Source organism: Vicugna pacos, chromosome 17, assembly GCF_048564905.1.
Source record: "Vicugna pacos chromosome 17, VicPac4, whole genome shotgun sequence".
Taxonomy (NCBI): domain Eukaryota; kingdom Metazoa; phylum Chordata; class Mammalia; order Artiodactyla; family Camelidae; genus Vicugna; species Vicugna pacos.
Window position 1 is genome coordinate 55,317,664 of NC_133003.1, and position 27,985 is coordinate 55,345,648.

The window sequence follows — 27,985 nt, forward strand, 5'->3', positions numbered from 1 at the left end:
TGATCTCAGTCTGACATGTCCAGCCTCCAGGCACTGTGCTCCGGCCTGCCCCTGCGGCCCCTCCCAGAGAACCGTGGACGCTGGCCTGGGGTGCCCCACGCCCCAGTCCGAACCCCTGGCCTCAGCCCTGCAGAGGAGCAAGTAAGAGGCTGGGCCCCATCCCTGCGGGGCCATCTGTCCTCTGGGTGCCTACTGGGGAGTCTGGGGGGGCCTTCCCCACCTCCTGCTCCACCTCCCCCCCACCCCTGGCCTCAGCGAGCCCCCAGTGGGGGAGACCGTGGGATGGGGGCCCAAAACCCTTCATTCTCTCCCCAATGCACCCTGGGGTGTAGGACTCCAGCCCCCATTTCCTGATGGGGAAGGACCTTGGGCTCAAGGTCACCCAGCCGGGAAGTAGAGGCCGGGGGCTGCCCCCAGCAGTCAGTCCCAATCTTCCTGCGTCTGCAGCTCTGTGGCTGCAGCCCTGCAGAGGGAGGGCAGGTGTGCTGGGGGGAGCAGGCCAGGTGTCCCTACTTGTAGGAGATGGGCCAGGAAGACGGCCAGCTGGCGCCGGGCGGGTCACTGACCATCTCCCTGGTCAGCAGGGAGGAAAATAATTACACACAAGTGTTCAGGAGACCAGCTGGAAAAAAGTCGGGGCGAAAAGCTTTCTCCTACTTTCGTGCACTAAAGACTTCTTGGGGATTTCAAGAACACTCGGGGAAAGCAGGGATCCAAGCAAGCGGGAAGACTGGAAGAGGGATCCCCCAGAGGCCAGGCGGCCACCCAGATGGAGACGCTGCCCTTCCTGCGGCCGCCTGGCCTGCAGCCAGCGCCGCCCACAGAGGGGAGGGCACGGGGCCCAGCTCGGCCTGGTCGAGCAGAGGTCAGTGTGTCCACCCCTTGGGCACCTTCCTGCTGGGCGGCAGCACATCGACCTTTGGCCGTGAGGGCCCAGAGGGCTCCGGTGACACCCTAATGGCTGGTGGTGTGACCAGCAGGACACAGGTGGCCCTGGGAGGGGGTGACTTGCGGTCTGGGGGCTTCGAGCTGCATCCTGGTGGAGGGCCCGCGCCTTCCGGCTGCAGGGGCCTGTGCAGGAACAAAACATGTGTGTCCATCTCTGCCCCGCTTCCTTCCTGCTGAGATTCGGTCTTTGACCCGGGTTCCTGACACAGGGCTCCTAAATCTGTTGGAATTTCCTGGGCGACAGGAGGCCACTCTGGACGGCTCCTGGTGGGGGCTGGTCACTGGAAGGACCAAACTGTGATTAGAAGTTGGAACTTCCAATCCCACCCCATCCTCCAGAGAGGGGAGAGGGGCTGGAAGTGGAGTGAATGATCAATCATCCTTTGTGAGGAAGCCTCAAGAACCCCTGGCCTGCAGGGTCGGGGCTTCTAGGCTGCCCCCGCCCCCCCGACCCCCCTTCTCGGGCAGCTCCCTGGTTATTCTAGAATAAACCAGCAGAAGTGTTTCCCTGCGTCCAAGAGCCGTTCTAGCAAACTACTGACCTGAGGAGGGGTGTAGGACCCCCCTTTGTCAGAAGCGCAGTGTCAACCTGGGCGTGCGATGGGCGACTGAGTGGGCGCATCCCGTGGGACTGAGCCCCTGACCTGCGGTGTGGGGCCGGGCGGCAGTGTCAGGGCCCAGCCGAATGTAGAACACCCAGCCGGGGGCAGAGAACTGGCCGATGTCCGAAGCCCCGCGTCCCATCCCAGAGGGATCTGCATGAGGACCTTCCTCCTGGAGAGAATCGCGGGGGCTCTTCCAAGACGGCCCCAGGCCCCTCAGCCTCCTCAGCTGGTGGCCTTACACTTCCCTTGTTTCTGATGTTTTTGTGTAAACATCTCTTTGAGTTTTGGCATAAACTTTTCGAGGCGATTTTAAAAGATAAGCAAGTGAAATGTTCCGAGTCCTATCACTGGCTTTGGCGTCTCCTTCCAGAGGCGTTCCATGTGCGCACAAGGTGTGTGTGTCCTTCTGAAAGTGGAAATGGGACTTTCTTTCGAGACCGTCCTCCCCGGCGCCGTTGGAGCCGCCCCTGTCTTCGAGCTGCTGCGGGTGCTTCGTGGTTGGGGTGGTAGAGCGCTGCCTCGCCCTTTGCTCTTCTGTAGGTGGGCTTCTGTCCTTCTGCACAGGGCGTGGCCCCGCTGGAAGCCTCCAGGGCTGTGTCCACGGCGGCGGCTTCTGCCGAGCAGAGGGAAGCTCGTCCTGTCACACGCGAGCTGGGCCTGTTAGGGGTGTCTTGTGTCCTCGCTCCCCCGTGTGCAGTTTCTCTTAATGGCATTTCCCCAGACCGTGCCCCGCCTGGAGGGGCTGCGCTGCACATCAGACCCCAGACCTGAAGACCTCCCGTCACTGCTAACACAGCCCCTGAGCTTCTGGAGGGTGGGGCTCTGTTGAGCTCGTTCCTGGGTCTTCAGTGATGCTGGAGTTGTTTGTTGAGTGGATGAACAAGACTACATGCTAAGTGCCCAAATGAATACCCTACCGGAGTTTAGCAGGCAGGAGAAACCCAGGAAGGCTTCTTGGAGGAGCTGTCCTTGGCACCGTGGGCAAGGTTTCCAGACTGAGAAACCTGAGAGGGAAGGCCCTTTGGAGCCAGCGGGAGGCAGTGAGTGAAGATGCAGAGAGGGCTTGTGCAGAGTAAATTGGGGAGGAGGAGGCCCCATGTAGGCCCATGCTGGGTGTGGACCTTGCAGAGCCGGGCCCACCTGGTTACTGAGGGGCCTGGACGCCAGCCAGTGTGCACTTTATCAGGTGCATAACAAGGAGCTCATGATGGTCCCTGAGCTGGGCGTGACCTGCCTCTTAACAGCACTGCCCATGGAGAGTGCAGGTTCCTAGGTGGGCAGGGTGGACAGAGGCCCGGCTGGAAGGATGAGGCCGTGAGTGTGGGAGACGGTCGTTCTGGGAGCCGTGTGTGCCAGGCACGGTGCTTAACCCATCGGTTCACCCGGTCCCCAAGATGGCCCTGGGGGGCAGGAGCCACCTGCTCGGAAGAGGAGGCTGAAGTCCTGAGAGGCGAGGCAAGCATGTGTGGGGCAGACCCCAGTACAGACTGAGGTGCGGAGACCTGGGCGCAGAGGCAACAGCCTCTGGGGAGGCTGCCCGCCCCAGCCAGAGGAGCCTGACCCACGGTTTGGACCCAGGAAGCCTGGCTGCAGTTCCGGCGAGGGCACAGGAGGGTGCAGGTAATTCAGACAGAGCCATTGTTCTTGGCAGAAACAGTGACAGTCAGAAACTTCTAGCTCCCTGCCAGGTTAGAACGAAAGGCGTGGGCCACATCCTCTGTCTGTCTGTCGGTCTCTCTCTCTCTGACACACACACAAGCACCCCTGCCCTGTGAGCCACTCCAGGTCGCGGGCTGGTGTCCTCGGTTACCAGCCACCAGGCAGGAAAGGTGTTCTCGCAGCAGAAGCGACATGATTCTCGCCATCTTCTTAGTGTCCTGTCGCTGCTGACAAATCCCCACAACGGCAGTGGCTTTAAACCGGCACAGATTTGCTCCCTTACAATCCCGAGCGCAGGAAACCCGAAACGGGCTTCACTGGGCTAAGAGCAAGAAGGCTCGTGCAGACGCAAGAAGCGGCAGTTCCCCTGCTCAGGCACTGCTGCCTCGTGACTCTCACGCTGGGGCACAGGCCTCACAGATCAGGAGTGTCCTGGTTTGGGTTTACATGTTTTAAATGCCTGTAACTCATTTTTAGTAGAATTAAATATATGATGGAAGGTCAAGTTAAAAATGTTGCAGCAGGCTGGCTCCCCCCGAGGACAGCCCTCCGCTGGCCTTTCTGGGCTCCAGAGGTGCCTGCGCTCCTGGGCTCCTGGGCCCTCTGTCTCCAAAGCCAGCAGTGCAGCAAGTCCCAGTCCCTCAGCTCTCCTCTTATGAGGACACCTGGGATGCTGCAGGGTCACGTAGGATCGCCTCCCATCTCAAAATCCTTACCTGAACCACATCTGCAAAGTCTCTCTTGCTGTGTGACGTTACGTGTTCACAGGTCCCGGGCGGCAGGGCGTGGACATCTTTGGGGGCCTTTATTCTCTCCACTGGACCATCAGGCACCCAGAACTCTCCCCCGACCCCAGGCTGCACACCGGACTTTTGTGAAACAATCCCCTGGCCCTAAGGGTGCAGGCCACTGAGCTTGTCAGATCCTCATGCCGTTAAGTCAAGGCGGGGGAGGGGAAGGGGTCTCTAGAATTTCTGTCCAATGTATGTGCCTTGAGTACGTCCGATTTTGCCAGTAAGGCCCCCTGGCAACACGCATTATGTGACCCACAGGCCGCACTCTCAATGGGGAAAACCTGTGTCTGCCTCCTCCGTGCTGCAGAGCAGACCCTCTGGAGTCGGCCAAGCTGTGGGGTCCTGTGCAATCACTGCCAGCCAGCTGGCCACCGGGACTGAATTCCCAAGTCGGCCCCACAGGCTCTGCCTGGCGGTGCTTTAGAATAAACTGAAGACCTTTGAGCAAGGGAGCAGCAAGGCTGGGGGGGCGGGTTCTGCCTTGGGATCTTTGGATGAGGAAATGGGCGGGGTCTGCCCGAGCTTGCACACCTGCTGTGCGGCAGGGCCAGGCAGACCCTGCTGTCCCTGCACATCCAGAGACCACCCCCATCGCCCACCTGGCCTGCTCTTGCTGACCCTTCTCCTCTGCCGAGACTGCCGGGGCCTTGGGGCACCTGGGCCTCGTCCGGGGTGGCCACAGGACCCCAGCACATCACACAGCCTGTCCGAGCTCCACCTCTTCGTGATGCTGAGAATGGCCCCTGTTCAGAGCTTGGAGTATTGAATCCAGGCTGGCAAAGAGCTGCTTCTTTCAAATTCTTTCGCTCAAGAACTATCTGCCGCATACCTCTCACGTAACTTTAGACACAGAAGAGAAAGTTACTGAACAAAAATACAGAAGACAACTTTCCTGAGCTAGTGAAAACATGAAATTGCAGATAAAAAGAGTTTACCATCAGAAGCAAAAACAGAAACTCTGATGTAGGATGGTTGGCGTGAAGCCGTACTCAGGCTGACTCACTGAATTTCAGGGATAAAGAGGAATCCAGTGGTCCTAAAATGGGGTCTTTCACGAGGGGGGTTGTGGCAAATGGAGTTCTGTGCTGCGTTGTGGGTTCGGGGAGTCGCTGGCGCCCCTCTGTGTTTGTGGTGCACGTGCAGAAGGACTTTGTGCTGGAAGCCGTGGAGTTTCAGGGCCTTTTAAGGCATTTCGTGGAATGGCTGAGACGTTCCACCAGCTCTGTGCACGGACACAGTGTAAGGACGGTTCATTTTGACGGGAGACTTCACTGTGTGTTTGCGGCGTGGACACCCCCGCCCAGCGCTGCACCAGCACTCGCACGGGCCGCCTTCCACCCGGCGCCTCCGGGACACGCACACGTGAGGACGGGGATCCTGGTGGTCAGGCCGCAGCTGCCGCCTCTCTGTGGGCTGCGACATGGGGCGGGGGTTGGAACCAGCGTTTCCTAGAAAGTGAACTCAAGGGAGCCAGAGTCCAGCAGAACACGTTGGGACCCACGACATAGGGTTAGGCCTCTAGTGGAGCGTGTGTGCCTGTGTGAGGTGTTGCTTTTGGAACTTTTCCATAAATGTTCGGTTTTGCTTGGCAAGATCGGATTAGCAGCTGTGCCGTTGAGCTGTGGCAGGCGCAGAGAGCAGCTGGACCCCAGGCCCCGGCCAGACTGTGGAGGGCCTGGCTCTCCTGACTCCTGGCCGCACACCTTCCCTGCAGTTGCAGTGCGTCCTTTCTGGTGGGCCCCTCCCACGCAGCCCCAGGGGCAGGAGAATCAGCCGGCTGCTGCCCTCCCGCAGCGGTTCCCAGAGGGGGGTCCCCGGGTCGGCGGTGGCAGCCCCTGGGAACCCAGAACCGCGCACCAGAGACTTCGGGGCTGGCCAGCCTCCGGGTGACTGAGAACCTCCCGCCGGGGCGTATGCCGAGCCACCTCTCAAGGGAGGCGCTGTGTTTCCGGTCGTTTTTTTCTAAGGGAGGAGGGATTTTGTGCTTTTATTCCACATGAAAACTGAAGAGGCTGTTCTGGGCAAACTGTCTCCAGCTCCGGGGACCCTGAGCCAGTGATTCCCTCATCATCCGTCTCACCCTCCCCTCCCGCCCCACCAGCCTGAGGCCCTCAGTGACACCCTTGTCACGAAGTGCTGGACCTCAGGGCACACGGGGCGGGCTGCCCTCCTCCTCCTAGCCCTCTGCCCTTGGCGTCCAGGGCACCTTACTGCCTGAGGCTACTGGCCGAGCTGGGGGCTGCTCTGCCCTGGCACGAGGTGCTGTGGCCCCACACGCCTGCTTTCCTCCCCCGGAGTCTGCACCCCCCTGCAGTCACAAGCCTCAGGGCAGGCCCCTCTCTGGTCCTTCCCTGTGGCCAAGCAGCCTGGCCCATGGGGAACAAAAGAGGGAGAGACTTGAGGGCTCCTACATGAAGCAGAGAGGGCGATCAGGGAAGGCTTCCTGAAAGAGGTGACATTGTAGACAGGCCTGGGTGAGAACTGGGCCATCTCTGGGCAGGGCCATAGGTTTCTGAGTAGAACAGAGGCACACCAGTGGGGAGGGAGGATGACCCATCGTGGAAGCATCTCGATCCTGGCCTGGAGCCTGCACCCCTGCTGCACTCACGGCTCTCCTCCTGCAGCTGGCACTGAGGAATGCCCTCCGGTACTTCCCCCCGGACATCCAGGAGCTGCTGGCCCCCGAGTTCGCCCAGGAGCTGCGACTGTACGGGCACATCTACATGTACCGGTTCTGTCCCGACATGGAGATGAGGTGGGTGCAGGTGGGCCCCTGGGGGACCATGTGGGGTCAGGAAACAGGGAAGTGGGACCAGGCTGTCAACCCCAGAACGGCCAAGCCCGCAACATGGGCCAGGCTTGGGGCTGCAGCCAGCTCCAGGCAGAAGGATCTGCCCTCCTTATGCCCCCAGGAGATGCTGCCCCACTGGGCACCGTTGTTCTTGAAAACACTAGAGGCCCAGGCTGTCTGGACCACCCCATGAAACAGAACTGCGTCCCCTCACTCCTGCGCAGGACTACTGGTCTGGCACCCGCTCCAGGGTCGGTGCCAGGGGCCTGGTGGAGCGAAGGGGAGGACGGATAGATAAAGTCGGCCTGGAGGAGAGGCTTCTGCTGTGCTTTGAAGTCAGCCTTCTCCCCGGTGGAGCCTGCCAAACGGGAGGGAGGCAGCCTGGGCGGGGTGAGGTCCCACTGCCCATCCCGGGAACAGTGTGAGTACCGGAGCAGTTGGCCTGGTGGTTTGGAACCAGCTCCTGCTGGGAGCTCCGAGGGGCCCTTCCGCAGGGCGCCGGGCTCGCTGTCCCCACCTGCGACCAGGGGCTGAGCTGAGGCCATGCTGGGCTTCAGCCGCAGGCAGGAAGCCTGTGCCACCCGACAGCAGGCCTGGCAGCTGGACCCCCTTGCAGGGCCTACCCGGTGGAGCAGTACCCCTGCCGGACGCGCGCGGCTGCAGCCATCATGCACATGGTCATGAACAACCTGGACCCTGCCGTGGCCCAGGTAACGGCTGAGAAGCGAGAACTGGGCCTGGGCCAGCGCTGCCCCATGGAGACGCACTGTGAGACACACGTGTGACGCTCCCAAGCCTTTTATTTAGAAATAATGATGGACTCACAGGAAGTTGCAAAGGCAATGCAGGGAGGAACCCACCCCCTGTCCCAGGCGCCGCCAGCGGCTGCCTCTCCCGTGACCCGCGCACAGGCGCAGCACCGCGACATCCACGCTGGTACAGCGGACGCACTCGTGGTTTTACATCCTCTAGTCTCCACGAAAGCTAAAAGGAAGCAGCTTTCATTTGGTGGTTTGTCCCAATGTGTCCAAAACATTATCATTTTAACACGTAATCTATATGAAACTTACTGAAATATTTTGTAGATTTTTTCCCACCGAGGCCTTGAAATCAGGGGTGTTTATCTCAGCATTTTATGCTTAGAGCTCGTCAGACGCCTGTGGCTCCGGTGCCTGACGCCCGCCCACATGTGGGCGGTGCAGGTCGGGCCACATGTGCCTGTCCCGGGCGTCCTCCAGCGGCAGCCTGTGCATCAGATCCCTGCATTCGAGAAAGCATTTAGCCTTCGGGGCACTTGGCCCTGAGCATCATGCTTGTGTGTGAAAGGGCCCTAGATCTTTACTGCCCACCTCGTAGCGAGGGTGTCCTCAGCCCTGGCCCCAGGATCTGCTCAAGGACAGGCCCCAACACTGGCTGCAGGCTGAGTTCCCGAAGTGACCCCAGACCCAGCTCTGATGCTCACCCTGAGCTGAGCCCTGACCCTGCTCACAGGTGGGCCGCGGTCCCCTGCCCTTGACCCTTCTGGCTCCCCTCCTGCCCTCCGCCGGCCTACCACTCCTCCTTCAAGGGCCTTCGGCCACCTGCCCCTTGAGTCCAGTGCAGGGGTGGGAGGCCCCCACCTTAGCTGACACCATGTCTTCTCCAGTTCCCCCAGGAGCTTGTGACCTACGGAGGAAACGGGCAGGTGTTCAGCAACTGGGCTCAGGTGCGCTGGCTGTGTGGCCGCTCCCCTCAGGACCTACCCCCTACCCTGGGCTCCCCCGCCAATCTCTGGCCTAGAAGGGCCCTGCAGACCCACAGCTCGACTCAGTCTCTACCTCCCTGATGCCAGGCTGTCTGGGGACATTGGAGGTCCTGAGGGCAGAGCCCTGGAGTGTCGCGGAGGCTGGGGGGGACCGGCTGCAGCCTGGGTGGTGACGGGGCCGGAGAGGCCCCCTCACGAGCCTGTGGTTTCGCTCTGCCTGCAGTTCTGGCTGACGATGACCTACCTGGCACAGATGACAGAGGAGCAGACCCTGGTCATGTACAGCGGGCACCCGCTGGGCCTCTTCCCCAGCAGCCCCGGGGCCCCAAGGCTGGTTATCTCCAACGGGATGGTGGGTCCCTGGGCAGCAGGGGAGCCGGGGCCCCCCGCCCACTGACCCCTCGTTCTGGAGGGCCCGGTGCGGCCCCGCCTTCCTCCGTTCCTCTCTTCCAGGTCATTCCCAACTACTCCTCCAGGACGGAGTATGAGAAGCTCTTCGCCATGGGAGTCACCATGTAAGTCACGGTTTCTGTCTGCCACGGCTTCGTGGTAAGAGGACGCAGCCACGGTGACTGCAGCTCCACAGCCCCTCACGGTGGAAGGCCTGCAGCGAGCTTCGTGTTTATGTGTTTGCTGCTAGTTCGTGGGAGGGCCTACGATTTGTATACGCTTGTGAGCGAATGAACGTACAACTTGAATCCCACTTTTTGCAACAGTAGATTATGATCACTTTCAAACCTACAGAAAATTGAAAGAATTGACAGGGGACACCAAGCTCCTGGGCCTGACCCGCTGCTGAGCTCACTTCGCGTCCTACCTGCCTCTCCAGCCCTCTCTCCGGGGTCTTTGTGACGCATCTCAGAGTAAGCTGCACACACCATTGCCTGGAATTCAACGTTTGTGCGCAGAGTTTTTCCTTCTAAAGTGAAGTTGACACATCACGAATGCACGTCTGCACGCGTGCCGTGGCCTCTGTGGGAGGCATGTGTCTGTGCAGGAAACCCCTGGGGGCACAGCCGCCCTGCCGGGCATGTCGTAACGTTAACGCTCTCATTGGAGACCTTCCCTTGAACGTCATTATGGAAGGAGCCGCAGCAGGAAGGGAGTCCCTCTCCGACCCCAGACGCCCAGCCATCACGTCTCCTGTGACCTTCCCAGCACCTCTTGTGCGTGTGGACTTCCAACGGGGCTGGTTGGACACGGGGGGCAGGGCCTGCCGCGCCTGCCCCGCTTCAGCTGTCCCATCTCAGGAGACAGGAGCAGACTCACTGTTTCACCAGCAGTTCTCCGCTGCCCGGTGATTTGTGCAGCCCACCTGCCACCTGGGTTGGGTTGTCTTCAGCTCTTTGGGGAGGTGCAGACGCAGCAGCAAACCCTGATCCGCTGTCTCTGGGCATCTCTGGGGTGTTGCGCTGGGGTTGTTACCACGTGAAGAGTGCTGAGTCTGCAGTATTGGGAGCCGGCCCAGCAGGCCTCAGACTATGGCTTATGATGTGACCGTGACCTGTCACTGCCACGTGCTCTAGTAGCCACAGACGCCTCCAATGCAGGGACCAGCGTTGACCCGTTTGTGGAGGGGGAAACAGGCTCAGAAACCCAGTTCCTTTTTTGGTTCGTTGTGAGCAGTTACCGTCGCTATCTGACAACAGCATCCAGCAAGGTGCTGTCATTACTATTTATCGCGAGGCCTGACGCCCCCTTCTGTAGTGGGAGCAGAGAAGCGGTTGGTGCCTGGCTCTGTGCCTCCTGAGTGTGGCCTTGGACCGGCCATCAGGCCGGGGACAGGCGGAGCTGCAGAGTCAGGCCTGGTCTGGCCGCCCCGGGGCGCTGACCCATGCGCCGACCCACGGTCTGCGGGCAGCTGACCAAAGAGAAAATACAGAAGAGCAGCGGAGGGGAAGGGCTTCCTGCACCAGGAGCCTGAGACCCACTGCCCAGACCGAAGCCTTCTCACCCTCAGGCTGAGAGAAGCAGGCTGGAAATAGCCCCCAGCACCCTGGGGCCGCGGGGAGACAGGCGGCCGCAGACTGGGGGCCAGGAGTCAATGCCGCAAGCCTGGGGTCGCCGGGAGGGCTGCCTCTAGTGACGGGGTCCGAGGCCCAAGTGGAGACACTCTGACCCCCAGTTTTACTCCTAAGAGTGCCCTGGGGGCAGCAGACCAGGCAGACAAAGGATGCATCAGAGGGGTGTAAGGTGGGCTCCCGCCCTGCCCGGTGTCCCTGTGTGGCCTTGGACCTCGGGGCCTCTCTGCGAAGAGCGGTTAATAGCCCCTGCCTCCTCAGAGTTGTGTGAGGGTTAACAGACCCGGCTTCGGTGGCGGGGGGAGGGGCGGGGAAGGTGCTGGGTGCTGGGTGCTGGCACCCTCCAGACTCCCCTGACCCCAGCCGCCCTCAGGCAGCCGCTGAGAGCTGCCCTTCCCACCACTGCTGCAAATGCAAACGCTGGGCTGTCATCATGGGATGCAGACGGGCGCGCTCACACGCCGCTGGTGGCTGTCACCCGCGAGCTTTACCTGGTGATACTCTGGACGTTTGCACCCGTGTCCCAGGGTGGCTGGAGCCGGGCCATCCCGATCTGCGGCCTCGGGCAGCAGACTGGGGAGCCAGCACCAGGGAGGCGCAGGGTCTGCCGGTGCTGATGTGGAGAGACCCCACAGGCCTGTGTTTGGGGGAAACAGACTGAGGCCATTACATAAATCACATTAACCCCTCACGCAGGACTGCACACCAGTCTCGTGTGTGGTGGGTGAGCCCTGATGCGGGTGCCTGGGGCGCCAGCACCTCTGGCCGGAGCCGGAGCCCCTCCTGGCAGCTTGCCCGCAGAGGTGGCCAGACGTCCTGGGGACGGAATCCTGGGAGGCCTCTGCCTTCTCCCCTCTGCATGTCTCCGCCCGGGTCCTCCTCCTGGGGCGGGTTTGGTCCTCCCTTCACCTGGAGGTGCTGGGTCGGGTGCTGGGTCTCTGGTCCATACACGGTCCCCCGGGCGACGACCAATTTCACTGCAGTTTCAAGGGAACGACGCCTGGCTGTGAAGGGTCTGAGGGGCCAGAGGGGACCAGAACTGGGGGCTGCTGCCTTTGCTACTGCTTCCTTTTGTTTTTTCAGGGGTGTACTCATGCGCTGAGGCGAATACCGCTCTTCTCCGCCGTCTCAAGTGGGCGGTGGAGGGGCTCAGCCGCTCCTTCTCTGTGCCCAGGTACGGCCAGATGACCGCCGGCAGTTACTGCTACATCGGCCCCCAGGGAATCGTCCACGGCACGGTGGTGAGGCGCGGGCAGGCTGGCCTCGGGGGGGGGGGGAGGGCGCGGGCGCCGGCAGTGACCCGACCCCTCGGCCCCCAGCTCACCGTGCTGAACGCCGGGCGTCGGTACCTGGGCGTCCAGGATCTGGCCGGGAAGGTCTTCGTCTCCTCCGGGCTGGGCGGCATGAGTGGGGCTCAGGCCAAAGCCGCGGTCATTGTGGGCTGCATCGGTGTGGTGGCGGAGGTGAGACCCTGGCAGCACCGGCCTCCGCCCTTCGGCCTCCCCATCCAGCTCCTGTGCCCCCGGGAGACTCCCTGGGCAGCAAGTGCCCCTGCCTTCCGAGAGCCGCCACCTTCCCTGACCGCTGTTGGGAAAGTGGGTGACTGACACAGGGCGGCCCCGTGCCTTGGTCCCAGGTGGACAGAGCGGCCCTGATGAAACGCCACGAGCAAGGCTGGCTGATGGAAGTGACCGACAGCTTGGACGGCTGTATCGAGAGGCTCAGGTACAGTGCCTGGCCCAGGGGAGGGGAGGAGGCCCCGAGGTCCTGCTGTCACACAGCTGAACACACCTATCGGTGCAGCCCCGGGTGACAGGCGCCTGAAGCGGCCCGTCTCACTGTGTCTCTGCCCCCGGTCCACAGAGACGCGGGTGGGAGTGGGTGGGAGTGGGTGGGCCCCCCACAGCTCTGAGGCCTTGGGGGTGCTCAAGTCCTCTGCTGCCCCGAACAGGCTTTCACTTTCTGTCCTTTCATTTTTCCACAATGTTTAGAATCCTCTCTAGTGACGCCTGCAATTTGAGGGTCCCCTGGAGTGAGAGTCCTAGGAGCCGCAGCCCCAATTCTATGAGTCCAATCCTGCGGCCGGTGGGGGGCGGGTTGTCACCACTGTCGCATCCGTCTACATTTGGGGGATTCAAGGCTGCGGTTCCCCTTGGGTCGGGTCCCTCACCAGCTCGTGTGAGTGTGGGGTGGGCCGCCGTGGGCAGGCGCCAGCGTCATCTGTCCTGCCCTGTGCCCTTCCAGGGAAGCGAGGAAGAGGAAGGAGGTGCTCAGCCTTGGTTACCATGGCAACGTGGTGGATCTCTGGTAAGTGGGGGGAGCTGGCAGCCTTGGGGACCCCGGTGAGCGCCCTCCAGCCAAGGTCCTGATCCTGGCCAGGCGCTCCCAGCAGGCACCTCAAGTGTCAGCTCCAGCTTACACGGCCTGGGTCCCGGCTGAGCTCAGGGCAGCCTCCTCTGCTCCGCCCGACAGCCCTCCTGCTGGGATCTGTCCAGGGGAGGCAGGATTAGCCTCTGCGCCTGGCTGCCGGTCATGCTGGCTGGACAGCACCCTGCAGTGCCCTGCGTGCCCTGGCTGTACAGCCCGGTCCTGACCACCCCACCTCTCCCCAGGGAGCGCCTGGTCTATGAACTGGACATGACGGGGGAGCTGTTGGTGGACCTGGGGTCAGACCAGACGTCCTGCCACAACCCGTTCAATGGTGGCTACTATCCCGTGCAGCTGAGCTTTGCAGAGGCCCAGAGCCTCATGGCCTCCGACCCTGTTGCCTTCAAATGCCTGGTCCAGGAAAGGTGACGCAGGACCCGGGCTGCTCAGGGTGTGGGGTGGGTGCACGCGGCCTGCAGGAGCTGTTGGACTGGGCAGCTCTGGCCTCTGCCTGGTTCTCCTGTGGTCCGCTTTGTGGCCTTGAGCAAGACCCTTAACCTCTCTGGGCCTCTGCTCCTCCTCCGTCAGACGGGATCATGGGTGCACAGGCCTGTAGGGATGCTGGGGGATAGACTGGGGTGACATTTGTAAAACACCGGGTGCAGCTTCAGGCACGCGTCGGTGCAAGGCAGACGCTTACAGAGGGGACCTGAGAGAGCTTCTGGAAGCCGGCCCTGCCTGTGGGGTGCCAGCCTGGCTGGGCACCATGCTGGGACTGAAGGGGAAGGGGATTGTGAGGAGCTGGTGGCTGGGGGCTTCTGGGCAGGAGGCGCTGGCGGGGAGGTGCAGGGCCGCAAGCTGGGGCGGGAGTCAGCAGAGTGGCAGGGCAGCCGGGGTGGCAGAGCTCCCCGTGGTGTGGAGCTGACCGCTGCCCGTGGCCTGTTGCAGCCTACGGAGGCACGTGGCGGCCATCAACAGGCTGGCCAAGGAGAACTTCTTCTTCTGGGACTATGGCAACGCCTTCCTCCTGGAGGCCCAGAGAGCAGGTGAGAGAGGGGAGGTGGGCGAGGGGCACGCTTCCCTCTGCAGCAGCAGGCCTGGCCGGCGGGGCTAGTGTGTCCAGCAGGACAGGTCCTCAGCGTGCCTTCTGGAAGCTGGCCCTGCCTGGCCCTGCCCGGCCTCAGCCTCACTGGGCCTCAGTTTCTCCATTTACTCCGAGAACATAAAGAGCCATGAGGAGAGCAAGTCCAGTGCTCAGTTACCAGCTCTGGCCCAAAAAAGGGTCAGCTTTACTCCTCCGTGAAGGAAACTTTCTGTAGAACAGGCGATTCAGGCCTGAAGAGTAAGGTGCGGGAGGTACCTTGGCTCCATGTGGAGGCGCTGTCCAGGCCCGGGCCCCCACGCCAGCTCCCCTCCAGGGTCTGCAGGCCCTGGTGTGCGGTCAGGTCAGGTCGGGCACGTCCAGCACACGTGCAGACCCTGCCGGCCCCGCACGGATGGCCACTCCAGTGGTCTTCCTCCTTCCCTCTGAAAGAGACCCTGGTGATGCGTCCCCTCCAGGAGGGAGCCCTCCACACTCTCCCCCGCTCTTTGTTTACGTCGTCACCGTCTGGACTCCGTGAGCAGGCAGGGCCCCGCCCCTCAGCCTCTCTGGTGACTGTGGGCGGCGCTCTGTCCACAGGGGCTGACGTGGGGAAGGTGGGGGCCAACAAGACAGAGTTCCGCTACCCCTCCTACGTGCAGCACATTATGGGGTAAGTGACCGGCCCGCGGCGTCTGGTCCTGGACACCCAGGTCTGAAGAGCCCCTCCTCTGACTGCCGCTGAGGCCACATGCAGAGACCTGCGCTCAGCCCTGAGGGGACCAGGCCGCAGGTCCCGGCGTCTCCACCCCAAATGCAGGAAGGGGAGCCAAAGTGTGAGACCCTATGCAGGGCCCCAGTAAGAGAACAGGATGCTGGGGGCTGGAGCCAAGGTCACCTTCAGTGACCCTCCCAACCTCCATGTCCCACGGTCCTGGATGTCGTGTCCAAGGAGCCGCCCGTCCCATGGCCACGCCTGAGCTCCGACTGGGCAGCTAGCGGCCTGATCCCTGCCACCCGTGTGCCTGCCTGCTGGCTGGCCTAGTGGGGCCCAGGACCGACGGGGAGGAGGAGCTGTTGGGGGGGAGAGGAGCCTGGAGCTGGAGTCTAAGCAGCTGGGGTGGGGCGGGGAGCCGGCGGGTGCACATCAGAGGGGACCTGAAGAGGAGGCGTGAGAGGCCAGCGTCCTTCTCAGGTTCATTGTTGGTGGGGAGGAGGACAGAGCTGGGCCACGGCCACAGGTCCAGGGCCACCAGGGCGTCCCCAGGGGCAGCAAGAGGGGAGCCGTGAGGGGCTGGGTGAGTGTGAGAGCTCGGGGAGGGCCCTGCACCCCCCTGCCTGGGTCAGCTCAGAAGGTCAGGCCTCCTGCAGCAGATCTGGCCAAGTCTCCGTTTACTCTTTCTCCCCCTTTGCAGTTTGGTGGCCTGGTTGCCAGGTTGTCCCTAACAGCGATCTGAGGAGTTTCCTCCTGTCTGTGTCCTGGCCCTTGCTCCTGTGGAGATGGTGCAGCCCCGAGAGGGGACAGAGAGCTGGGGAGGGACGCTGAGGGGACAGGGGTGGGGGAGGGGCCTCTGATGTGACTGTCCAGTTAGCGGCTTAGGGGCTTCCAGCAACAATCCTGGATGCTGACACCCCCGGCAACCAGCTAGCCCCCTGCCAAGCACCTACCCTGCACACAGCCCTCACCCCTCAGTCCTGGAGCTCTGTGGCCTTCCTGTCCTTGGGCCATGGTGACCCCGGAAGGGGCTGCAGCCAGCCCGGGAAGCCCCCAGGTGATGAGCCTTTTGCCCCTGCAGGGACATATTCTCCCAGGGATTTGGGCCTTTCCGCTGGGTGTGCACGTCGGGGGACCCCCAGGACCTGGCGGTCACAGATCAGCTGGCCACATCCGTGCTGGAGGAGGCCATTGCGGGCGGAGGTGAGGCTGTTGGAGATGCTGGCAGGTGGGCGGCCCCCAGGGGCTCCCACAGACACCCGCCTGGCCCTGCTGGCCTCCTGCCTGGCGCTGTGGGCACCGGGCACGTGGCCGTGGGTGGCGCCTGGAGACAGTGCTTCTGCCTGCTCATAGCTGCCCTGGGCCATCTGCCTGGTCACCTCCACACGTCCCGGCCACTCTGCGGTCCTTACCTCAGAGCGGCTCCAGGCCGTCTGCGGCTCTGCCCTCGCATGGACGGCCCTGGCTTAGCCGCGGCCCCTTCTTCTGCAGAGGGTTGGAGAGGAGGGGGCAGTTACTTTACAGCACCTCCTGGCTGCTGGGGCTTCCACCCTGGTGCTCCGAACTTTCTTCACGGGGTCCCTGCGCCACCTTCTCTCGGGCTCTCTGGGTGGCTGGTCAGCCTTTGCTGCTTGTTTTACATCCCCATGGCCCGTTTCACCCCGCCGCCCACATCCAGGCGGGGTGGGCTTGGGGTGCTCCTGGTTAGGGATCCAGGGTGGGAGAGCCAGGTGGGTGGGGCCTTGTGTGGGCGGAGCCAACGGGGGCGGGGAGGAAGGGGCGGGGCCTTCTGGAAACATGGGCAGGGCCTGCAGGGGCTTCTTGGTGTTGGAACTGGGAAACCTGCTGAACACTCTGGTGGCCGTACTGCACCTGCGCTCAGGGGCTGATTCCACACGAACAGAGCAGGTGGAGAACCTGGAGGGCGCAGATTCTGGTAAAAGGCAGTGAAGGCACTAGAAGTCCCCATGTGTGGGCGTTACTCTCATTTTTAATACTGTTGTTCAAAGTGCAAGTTTATTTAATTGAAATTTTAACAATGTCTGTGAACCCCCGGCTCACATGATTCCTGAGGATGTAACAGTCTGTCCCCCGAGCTCCGCGGCGGCCACCCCACTCCACACGCCCTCCGCACTTTATCTACCTGCCTGTCCTGCAGGGCGGGGCCAAGCTGTGTCCACCTCAGGGCGTTTGCGCTTGCTGTTCCCTCTGCCAGAACACTGTTCCCCCAGATCATCGTGCAGCTGGTTCCTCCTGGGCGTTTAGCACTTGGCTTGGCCGCCACCTGACATGAGAGCCCTTGGGTTCCCCGACTGGCCACCCCAGTGACGAGCACACAGCACCTATTTCTTCACGGTCTTCAGCAGCCTTTGTCCCAGGGCCTGGCTCTCAGCAGGCACTCCCTAGGTGTTCGCTGAGGGAATGACTGACCGGGGCAGTGGCCTTACACATCTGAGCACAGGCTCACCTGGCCCCTGGCCTTGCTGTGTCCCAGAGTGAGATGGGCTGGTGTGGGGCTGAGGCTGGAGGCTTGTGGACCCCGAGTCCAGGTCCAGTGAAGGGTGCAGACGGGAGCCCCCGCTGAGCCGCCCTCCGGGGTAGGGTCTGCCCACCCCACTGCCCCGAACCATGGGGCAGGGGCTCCCAGGGCCCACGACGCTGCCTCCCTCTCTCCCTGCAGTGGACCCGGCTGTGAAGCTGCAGTACATGGACAACATCCGCTGGGTCCGCGAGGCTGCCAAGCACCGGCTGGTGAGGGCTCAGCCTGGCGGGAGGCTCGCTGGGGGGAGGTCACTCGGGGCCGGTAGACGTGAGCCCCGCGGAACTGCTTCGCTGGTGTCCCCACTGGCCTGAGGAGGCAGCGGCCGCCGCCTGGCACTGGGGGGCACTGGACAAAGAAACCTGGGGCCTTCAGAAGGCGGCGGCCCGGGCTCCAGGGCAGCGACCAGGGCCAGGCAGGCCCTTCCTCCCAGTCGTGGCACACACAGCTCTCCAGGGGCGGCCCTGCGGGGCCCTGGAGCCAGGCCCCCTGGCTTCTCAGCTGGGTGACCTAGGGTGAGTGGCTCAGCCTCCCTGGGCCTCCCACCTGGTCTGCACAGTGGAGGTGCCAGAGCGGCCCGTGCTCCCTGGCTGCGTGCTCCGAGGCTCCGCGGGGCCAGCGTGATTGGATGGGTATTTCTGTGGCTGTGAACGTGGACTGGGTCACACAGACCAGTCAGAGGGTGTCTCTGAGGAGCTGACTTATGAGTTGGGGGCTAAGTGTGGGGCTGGGGGCTGGGAGGCCAGCGTGTGACCGTGGCGGAGGCAGAGGGGCCAGCCGGTGCACAGCCTGAGGAGGGAGCCAGCCTGGGGCACCAGCACAGAGCAAGAACTGGCTCACATGCCTTTGGCCGCAAACACCCCCACCCCCAGAGGCGACCATCTGGCTGCTGGTGGACGTGTTCCTGGGGGCCCCTCAAGGTCAACTCTCAGCCTTCTTTCTGCAGGTGGTGGGCTCCCAGGCGAGGATCCTGTACTCAGACCAGAAAGGCCGTGTGGCCATCGCTGTGGCCTTCAACCAAGCCATTGCCCGGGGGGAGATCAAGGTGGCCTGTCCTGCGCTGTGGGGGGGCTCCGCTGGGCTCCTCGCCCCAGAGCCAGCCGGGGTCCCAGGAGGGAGGAGGCCTGCCCTCCAATCTGGGCCCTGACGCGGTCCCTGCTTTGTGACTCTGGGCCGTCGGGTGCCCTCCCTGAGCCCCGTCTCAGAGAGGAGGCTCACGTAACCCCTGCGTGTGGGAGGGGGCTTCCCCACAAGTGTTTCGTGCAGCTCTGTTGAACTGTCTCTGTCAAGCTGTGGCAGACTTCCCTGGCTTCTCCCCATTTTCCTCCTGGCCGTCCCAGCCCACCTCGCTCACCGCGTGGGGCTGACGGGGCAGCATCTTCCTCCTCCTCCCTCCCTTCCTTCCCTCCAGCCTCCTCTGCGCAGGGCTCGTTCTAACACTGGGCGCTGAGCAGAGGGCAGGGCAGACGGGTCCAGGTCGAGGGCGCTGTGGGCACACGGGCAGGGGTGTCCGTCCAGAGGCCCCGGCGTGACGAGCACACGGCAGCTCCCCGGACGTGGGGGCCGTGAGGGCCCGGGACCGCTGGTGCAGGTTGCAATCCCTGCGGCCCCGCCAGGCTGGGAGGTGTCCTGTCCTCTCTGGGCTGCAGGCTTCCTGTCTGTAAAGTAGGGATGACAGTGCGGGTGGGGTTGAGGACGCTCAGAGAGCCACACAGGGCCCCGGGGGGACGGTAAGTGCCCAGGTCCGTGCGTCTCTGAGGAGCCTGGGGGTGCTGGAAACGCCTGTGCTTCCCCCTCCCCGAAGGTCCGTTTTCCAGGGGGGACCCGGCAGGCGCCTGGCATGCACTGACCCTTGAGCTCCGCCCTGCGCGGGGCAGCACGTGGATGCTGTTGGCTGACCTCTGTGTCCTTCCCCATGGCAGGCGCCTGTGGTGCTGAGCCGAGACCACCATGATGTCAGCGGCACCGACAGCCCGTTTAGGGAGACCTCCAACATTCATGACGGCTCTGCCTTCTGTGCGGGTGAGAGAGACAGCGAGGTTAAATGTTTCTGTGTTGGATTTGGGTTTTATTTAAAAATCAGTTGCTTCATTCATTCAGTCATGATGCTGTGGAAAAGGTGCTGGCATCCGGGGGGCGTGGCACAGGGTGACCAGCCCAGGACGGAGTGGGTTCTGGGGCGTGGGACTTGCAGTTGTAAACCGGGGAGGTGCCAGGCGGGCCCCGCAGGGCCACGCCCAGACTGGGTGCGCCTGGACCCTCACGCGCCGGGGGATGCTCAGGGTCCCGTCTGCGCAGAGGAGACGGCAGCAGCCCCTACCCCTCAGGGCTGTCGTGAAGAACGACGTGCGCTCTGCACGGCGTTACGTCTGCGCCTGCAGCCCGCGGTCGGCGAGGGGACCACTTCAGTCACCACAGGGCTGCTGCGTTCCGCTCGGGGGCCTTCTCATCCCCAGCCCTGGGGCTCCCCGCTGTGGGATGGGTCCCTGAGGGGAGGACCCTCAGGAGCACCGTCCACATCGCTGCTTCCTGGCTCACGGACTCCACAGGCTCAGAGTCAGACTCCTGTGCTGTGTTCAGTGTCTGGGGTCAGCCGTGCTGCCGCTGGTCACTGGTGTCCTCTTTCTTTTCCTCGGTCAGTCTGGGCAGAAGTTTGTCAGTTTTGTTGATCTCGAAGAAGCAGCTTTTAGTTTAATTGAGTTTTTCTATTGTTTCCCTGCTTCCGAATTCACTGATTTCTGCTCTGACTTTAGCACGACCGCCTTCCTGTTCACTCTGGGTTTCATTTGCTGTTTCTTCTCCGGTTTCATGAGGTGGAAGCTGAGGTTACTGATTTTAAACCTTTTTTCTCTTCTAATATTAGTGTTTTAAGGCCATAAATTTCCCTCTAAGCACTCCTTTAGCTGCACTCTACAACTTTTACATAATGTATTTTCATTTTCATTCAGCTTGAAATATTTTTAAACTTCTTTTGAGACGTTCTCTTGGATCCATGGGTTATTTAGAAGGATCTTTTAACATTTCCACGTTTGGGGAGAGTTTTCAAACATCTTTCTGTTGCTGACTTTATTCATTCCTTTATAGTCTGAAAACATTCTGTTCTTTAAAATGTGTTGCGGCCAGAATGTGGTCCACCTGGGCGCACTTGGGGGGAGGGTGTACTCCACTGTGTTTGGGCGGCTGCTCAAGTCCTGTTCCTGTCCTCCGGACCCTGCTGCCTGCCTGCCTGTCTGCCTGCTTGTCCGCGAACCCCTGAGAGATGGCGGTGATGGCCCCACTCTCCTTCGGGTCGCCTGCTCTCCTTTCAGCTCTTAGCCACCTTGCTGTGTGCGTTTTAAGGCTGTGCTGTCAGGTTGTGGTGTCTTCCTGGAGACCCGCCCTGCCCGTTGCTGCGGGATGTCCCTTTACCCTTGACGACCTGCTTGCTCGGACGCTCTCTGGCACTAACATAGTTCACGTTTCTGTCCTGTGGCCACACACTTGGAGGCTGGAAACAGCACAGGTGTATTCCCTTGCGGCCCCGAAGCTCCAAAGCCTGGAATCAGTTTCTCAGGGCTTATGCTGAGCTGTGGACAGAGCTGTGGCGTCTCAGGAGGCTGCAGGGAGGACCCGTAGTGCGTCCCCAGGAGCCCTCCTCTTCTCCATGGGCACTGGCAGGGGTTTGGGGGTGGAGCTCGCAGCAGAGTGCCGACCCCTCCATCCCTGATCCCTGTCCTGGGGCCTTGCATCTCGGGCCATCCCAGTCTGTCCTTGAGCGAGTCCTCAGATGCCTGAGGCTCAGGTCCACCTCCCACAGGCCCGGTAGTCACTGCCCTGGGACCTCAGTCCTCTGCTGGGGCCAAGAACGGCCGTTACTTTGTCCCCCGCCCTTTGTGGGTGTGTGTTCAGGGTGGCAGGGATGCTCTGTCATCTGAGATCAAACCGCCACCACGTCCCTTGGACGTCCTCTGTCGTCGTTCCTGTGGGCACTGTGCAGGCCCTCAGAGCTGAGGAGCAAGCGGCGCAGGTGGCAGTGGTGGTGGTCCAGCCCTCGTCCGGGGCTCCTGCTCGCTCAGCTCTGGAGACGGACGTTACTGCTGCTCCTAGAGTCGCCCTCCCTGGTTCCCGTCGGTCCTCAGGCCCTGCCGCTGCGCTCAGGGGCTGACGGGCTCTGATTCCGCAGACATGGCTGTGCAGAACTTCGTGGGAGATGCCTTCCGAGGAGCCACCTGGGTTGCTCTTCACAACGGCGGGGGTGTCGGCTGGTAAGAGGGTTCTGGGGACCCGGGGGTGTGGGCGGGGCTCACGAGGAATCTTGGGGGGTCCCCCGAGGGTCCTGGGCCTGCCTCTCCAAGCTCCCTCTGCTGATGGTGTCTCTGACGTGACTGGAGCTTTGGGGTCTCGCCTGTCGGGTGGGACACCGAGGCTGCTGTGGGTGCCAGAGCACAGCCTACCCGTCGTCTCCATGACGCGCCCACAGATGTTTCCTGGGAGACCTCAGGCTGGCCCGGCCCCGAGTTCTCACTCCGCCAGGGCCGCTGGGCTGGGAGGCGGGGACCCGGTTTCTGGGCTCTGCTCTGCTGGGCCTGTCTCCAGCCTGCGCCACGAGGTGGGTTTCTGGGAGATTCTCTTCTGGGTCACAGTGCCGTCCCCTGTGGAGACATCCCTTAACTCTGCACCCAAGTCTGACGCGCGGGGTTTTCGACACCAGCTGGGTGTCCTGCAGTTCAACTCAGTTCTGACACTGTCGCCGGAGATGACACCCACCGGTGGAGGGCTCAGTCCCACAGACTGGCCCCCACCCCCACCTCCATTGCCCCCCACTTCTGACTCCAGTCGCAAGAAAGTCCACGGTGTCACCTGTGCTTCTGCCCGACTGGACCAGCCATCGCTCAGGGTTCCTGGGACCCCCTCCTCAGGGTCCACTGATTTGCTAGAGCAGCTCACAGTTTGCAGGGAACCCGTTTACTCGTGAGATTACTGACTTATCAGGGAAGATACCAAAGGACATGAATCAACAGGCAGATGAGGAGATATGTGGGGTGAGGACCCAAAGGAGCTCCTGACCTCGTGGAGTCCAGGCCCGGCCCGTGGCATTGGTCTGGTTCCCCAACCCGGAAGCCCCCCAGACCCGTACTTTGGGGGTTTGTGGGAGTTCCCTTACACGGGCACGAGTGACTGAATCGTTGGCCGACAGTGACTGACTCAGCGCCCCCGACCTCAGAAGGCCGGCTGGTCGCGTCGTGGACCCCGCTGGCGGCCAGCCCCGCCCCGCCCTCGGGTGAGTTCTGGAGGTCTCCTCCTTAGTGCAACGGAAGATATTCGTACCCTGCTCATCGCAGGGAGTTCCGAGGGTCTTCGGAGCTCTGGGCCAGGGACGGGACGAAGACCAAATGTTTATCTCTTACTACAAATCACAATGTCACATTCACTGCGAAGAATAATGAATAATATTTACTGCAAGTGGACCATGTGGCAAGCATTTGCTAAACTCTTTGAATCCACTCTCTCACCTAATCTCGGGCAAGAAACACATTTAGTGACAAGGAAACCGAGACACCTGGCTGTGCCTGCGGGGGTCTCCTGGGGAGCTCTGGCCACTGCGGGTTCCTAGCCCCTCGTGGCAGCAAAGGGTGCCGCGGCTTCACAGAGGACAGATCCCCAGGCTGCCGGCCATCCCTGAACCTACCTCTGAGCCCGCTTTGGCCTGATCAGGCCCGGCCTTGTCCTCCAGAGCCAAGTCCAAAGCGATGCAGCCTCCGGGAGCGCCCTGTGGGCTGACTTGCCCTCAGGCCCTTCGAGGACGAATTTGGAGCCACCCAGTCATGTGGCCCTAATTAATGGAAAACGTGACTGTGGATACACAGGCCGACAAAATCCAGACGGGGACAGTGCCTGGTTACTGGGCGCCAGGTGTCTCGGCACTGGGTTTGCTGAGTTGGTTCTGGAGGTGACAGAGTGACTCAGAAGGAGGGACCCAGCTGGGGGTGGAGCTGGATTTGGACCCAGACCCCTCGTGGCCCAGGATCCATGGCGTTGCTGATAGGACGCAGAGGGCCAGGCGGGGCGGAACCGAGCACCTGAGAGCGTGCAGGGCTGAGGACCCAGGCACATGGTCGCTGCTGGCTCTGCCCCCTGGCTCTGGGAGGGGGTGCAGCCCCCAGGCCGCCCCCAGGCTCTGACAGGCGCAGGTGGGGAGGTGCTGGCATAGGGCCCTTGTCCTGGCTGCCCTCGAGGGCTCCTTTGGGGAAGGACCCTATCAGACACGCACGTGTGTGTCTGAGCCCGTCAGACACTCCTGCAAGCCCCAAGGCGGGGTCAGTGGGAAAAGCGTCCCGTCCCGTGGCCTTTCTTCCTTCCAGCTCCAGCTGTATCTTTTGCTCTGTTGTACGGAAAAAGCACGTTCTCAGATGGGAGCCGCCTGACACTTCCTGACTTGCTTTCAGCTTTGACGCTGTTGGCTGGCTCCCGTTTCCGAGCTGATCGGGGTCAGCGGCGGGCCCCTCTCTGCTCCCGGAGCTGCCCTGTCTCTGCGGAGCTCCATTCTCATCGCCTGCAGGCATCTGTCCTGTGCCGTCTGCCCGGCGGTCTCTGCTGTCTGCTCCCAGTTAGACAGGGCGCCCTTTGGACTGTGGGCTGCAGAGCGGGGGAGTCGGGGGCCAGTCTGGTCTGGGGCAGGGTGGACAGCTCCGTCAAGCTGCTGTGGTCTCTGTCCGTCCAGTTCCAGGAGCTGCGTGGGGACAGGGCCGCCTGTGGGAGCTGAGGCTTCCCCCCACTCCCTGTGTCGTCACCGTTGCTGTCACCCCCGGATCAAGCCCCAGGGCCCCGCGTGTGTGAGGAATCACTGCGTGTATCCGGCCCACGTCTTCCTCCAAACACGGACGTTCTCCCTCACTAGAGCCCATCCGGAGCTCGGACGTGCGCATTAAGATGCAGACTCCAACGGCAGGTTGGAGTAGGGGAGGTCCAGCGTCCCTGCCCGGGCCCCCCTCCGCCTGCTGGGCACTCGGGCCCCCAGGGCAGTAGCAGCTCGCACAATCAGGAGTGTGGGTTTCGAGGCAGATCTGTCTACACAGTTGCGCTGAGCTTGTTTCTCAGAAACAAGTGGTCGTGATGACACTGTGCTCTGCAGGCTCGCGGTGAAGATTCAGTGAACTAGTTATAGTCGCCAGAGCTGCCGTCGTGCACGACGTGTGGGTGGGTGTTTCCTGAGACGCTGACACGTCAGCTCACCTCTGCGCCTCCACGGTCGCATCCGAGAGGCCGCCGCACCCGGGTCCGCCGCGCACGGGGACTGGGGGAGGCCTGGCCCACCTGTGGGCGAGCCCTCCACCCGTCACTTAGGAAGGAGCCGGGATGGGTCCCCCGCTGGCACTGTCCCTGAGCTGCGCGCTCCTTCTCTGTTCATCCTAGGATTTGGTGCTTCCTTCGTTGGCACGTCTTGCACTGACCCTTCCCACCTGGGAGGTGGGGTTCTGCTTCTGTGTTCTTCTCAGAGGACGGTTCGCTGTCCCGCCCATTCTGGGAGTTGCCCCTCACCTGCTGCTCAGTTGCAGTCCTCGCCCTCTTCCTGGCCTCAGGGCTCCTCCTGGCAGGGTTTGCAGGGTCACCTGGAGCTGAGCGCTTTGGCTCTCTGACCATCTGGGATTCAGGTTCCCAAAATAAACGATGTCATCCTAATCTCCAAAAGAGCCCCCTGGTCAGAGGACACGTCGGGGCCCTTACTTGGCCACTGTGGCTGCCGCCTGCTTTCCCACCTGCTACTCAGCACCAGCCCCCGACAGGTGAATGGTGACCTTAACTCTGCCGGGAGCCTCCTCCACCCCAAGGCTGCGGGACTGCTGGGAGCTCAGCTGCAGGGCCATGGGCCGGGAGTCCTTACCTCCTGGTGGGAGCTGGCTGGAGTTGTCAGTGGGGTCCGGCCGGGCAGAGAAGCAGGTGAGGCAGGACGGCCCTGAAGGGTCAGAGTTGAGGGAGACAAGGACGCTGCGGGTGTGGGACCACGGGGAGGGGCTGGGAGTGGATGCCGGGGTCCCAGGGGTTGGTGTTTGGCAGTGACGCCTGGCAGGTGCTGACCGGATCAAAGGCGTTTCCCGTGTGTGTGACCAAAGGGGGCTGGGGTCAGGGACGTGTGCTGGGCAGGGGCTGTGCCCACGTCCAGCAGGAGCCATGTCCAGCAGAAGGGTGAGGACGGATCTGGGGTGCTGGGGGGAGAGAATCCCCCCGCGGATGGACAAGAACCGCAGGGCCAGCAGTGGGGGGACCAGCGCCTGCAAGCCCAGGTGAGACACGAATGACGCCTGCTCAGACACGAGTGGCCGGGAGAGGAGGCCGTCCAAGAAATGGGTTCACTAGGAAAGAAGAAGTACTGAAAACAAAGGGACTCGGCCCCCAAGTCATCAGGACCCCAAAATACGCCTAAAGCGATCAGGAAGAGGAATGAGGCGGACAAAGAGCTCAGAGGATGGCAGGAGGGGAGCTGCCGGAGCAGGACCCCCGGGGTTCCTGGCGTCTGCGCAGGGAGAAGGTGGCCCCATCCCCCCAGGGGCAGCACGTAGCGGCCCTGAAGGTGGACGTGGGGGCCGCAGGGTGAAGCGCGAAGGCGCGGGGGCCAACGGAGCCCTCTTCCCGGATGTGCCTGCCCCTCGCAGGGTCAGGACCCGGGAGTGACCCGGAAACACTTTGCCTCTCGCAGGGGAGAGGTGATCAACGGGGGATTTGGCCTCGTGCTGGACGGGACCCTGGAGGCCGAGCAGAAGGCCAAGATGGTGCTCAGCTGGGACGTCTCCAACGGAGTGAGTGTCTCCAGGCCCCCACCCCTCTCCCCATGGCTGGCACTGCCCCTCCAGACTGTGGACCCGGGATGCCCACCCAGGAAGCAGTCTGGCATCCTCCTCCCCAGCCTCTGCCAGGGCTCCCTGCTCACCAGATGCCCCCGCTCACCTGGGCTGTTTCCAGTCCAGCCTCTGTCCGCATGGGGGTCCCGGCGGTGAGACCCTTCCCCCACCCCCACCTCCCTGTAAGATGCCATCTTCCCCCAGGCTCTGAAGGCAGGGCAGAGCGCACAGCGTCTTGAGCTGGTGCAGCTGTGATCTGCTTTCTGCAGCACAATCGTGTGTGCGGGTGTGTGTGTGCGTGCATCCGCGTGCAGGGGGTGTGTGTGCGTTCGGGTGTGTGTGTGTGCGCGCGGGTGTGTGTGTGCGTGCATCCGCGTGCAGGGGGTGTGTGTGCGTTCGGGTGTGTGCGTGTGCGCGCGGGTGTGTGTGTGTCCGCGTGCGGGGTGTGTGTGTGTGCGCGCGCGCACGTGCGGGAGTGTGTGTGCGTTCGGGTGTGTGTGTGCGGGTGTGTGCGTGCGTGCGTGTGTCTTGCTGGGGTTCCGTCCCTCTTGGTGACCACGTCACAGGCCGGAAGGGGGAAGTAGTGCAGACGGGACGCCAGGTGGTGACTGGGGCGGGTACGTGCAGACGTGAGTGACACGGGGCTGGGGCTTGGGGAGCCCAATGCGAGGGCCAAGGAGTTAGACGTTGGGTGGCCCAGGGGTTAAGCCTGAGAGTAGGGGCTGAAGGGTCCCCTGGGGGGCTGACTCCCAGGGAGCCCCCAGCAGAGGGGTGGTTTTTGTGTTGAAGGCAGTGTGGCAGTGAGGGAATGAGTGGGGAAGGTTTGGGGGTGCTAGCAGGAATGTAGCAGGAGGCGGGGAGGTGCCAAGGCCACTGTCCAGGGTAGCCCTGATGACGCTGGACCGGACGGAGAGAAAGAAGTGGGAGGGAGAGAGATCTGAAGGCAGAGCTGAGATCCGTGTGCTCCGAAGATGAGGACGACATAGGGGGCTCGGCCTGGAGGTGGGGGGGCTTAGCCTGGAGGTGAGGAGGCTTGGCAGAGGGAGGCCAGAGTCAGATCAGGGGCCGAGAGAGGAGGTGGGGGGCAAACACTGGCAGAGGTCCGCACCAGGCGGCGCCTGGCCATAAGGGTCCAGGCCGCCCTGTGGGAACCAGCGGTGTCCCCGCCCTGCCGGCAGGTGGCCCGCCGCTGTTGGTCCGGGAACCAGAAGGCCCACGAGACCATCTGCCGGACAATGGAGGAGATCAGGGGCCTGGTGGTGACACTGCCCCACGAGGTGGCCGATGAGCGTGTGCTCCAGCAGGCCCTGCGGCCGTGAGGGGGGCTGAGAGCCACCCATCCTCACCGACAACCACACCACACCTGCTGCTGCCCACTGCCCTGATCCGGGCCCATCACCCTCAGGGAGGGCCACCACGTCCCGTCCCCGTTTGAAGACGGATCGGCTGAGGCCAGACTGGCGGGCCCTCTGCATCACCGCGCGGCTCTGCTGGGGGCCTGGGAGGCCGTGAGGCTCTTGCTCAGGGCGGGCGCCTGGCTCCAGGTGCTCCTGCGGTGAACCCTGGCTGAGCTGGGCACCGCCTCCCTCCAAGGGGCAGGATTTCCTTCGGTCAGGTTCTCATTCAGCCGCTGCCTTTCTTCCGTGTGCCTAGGGCCTCCAGGGAACTAGGCGGAGGCTGCCCCCCACCCCTGTGCTGCTGTCCACGCGGGGTCGCCATGACCTTGTGCAGAGCGCCCTGCTGTGACCTGCCCCTCACTCTCGTTAGTTCCCAGCCTCAGCAGAGCCCCAGCCGGGCCCACATCAGGCCTAAAAATGACTCAGCCTCAACAAAGAATTGAGAAAGAGTTCAGGGGTCGGGTCTCTAAGGAGCCACAGAAAACTTGACACCCCTCCCCTCCCCATC

At 62.6% G+C, this 27,985-nt stretch overlaps 1 protein-coding gene across 1 annotated transcript; it reads left to right on the top strand.

The window, feature by feature from the left end:
* Positions 1–27,460, top strand: UROC1 (urocanate hydratase 1). The gene is made up of 20 exons (XM_006206757.4): positions 1–141; positions 6,631–6,761; positions 7,414–7,507; positions 8,443–8,502; positions 8,765–8,893; positions 8,995–9,056; positions 11,737–11,803; positions 11,882–12,025; positions 12,199–12,287; positions 12,807–12,869; positions 13,175–13,354; positions 13,878–13,975; positions 14,611–14,683; positions 15,807–15,928; positions 17,406–17,476; positions 18,211–18,309; positions 19,187–19,286; positions 21,427–21,508; positions 25,939–26,038; positions 27,259–27,460. Exons 1-20 carry the CDS (start codon positions 16–18, stop codon positions 27,397–27,399), a joined length of 2,031 nt encoding a protein of 676 aa, XP_006206819.1. The 5' UTR covers positions 1–15; the 3' UTR covers positions 27,400–27,460.
* The last annotated feature ends 525 nt before the right edge of the window (positions 27,461–27,985 follow it).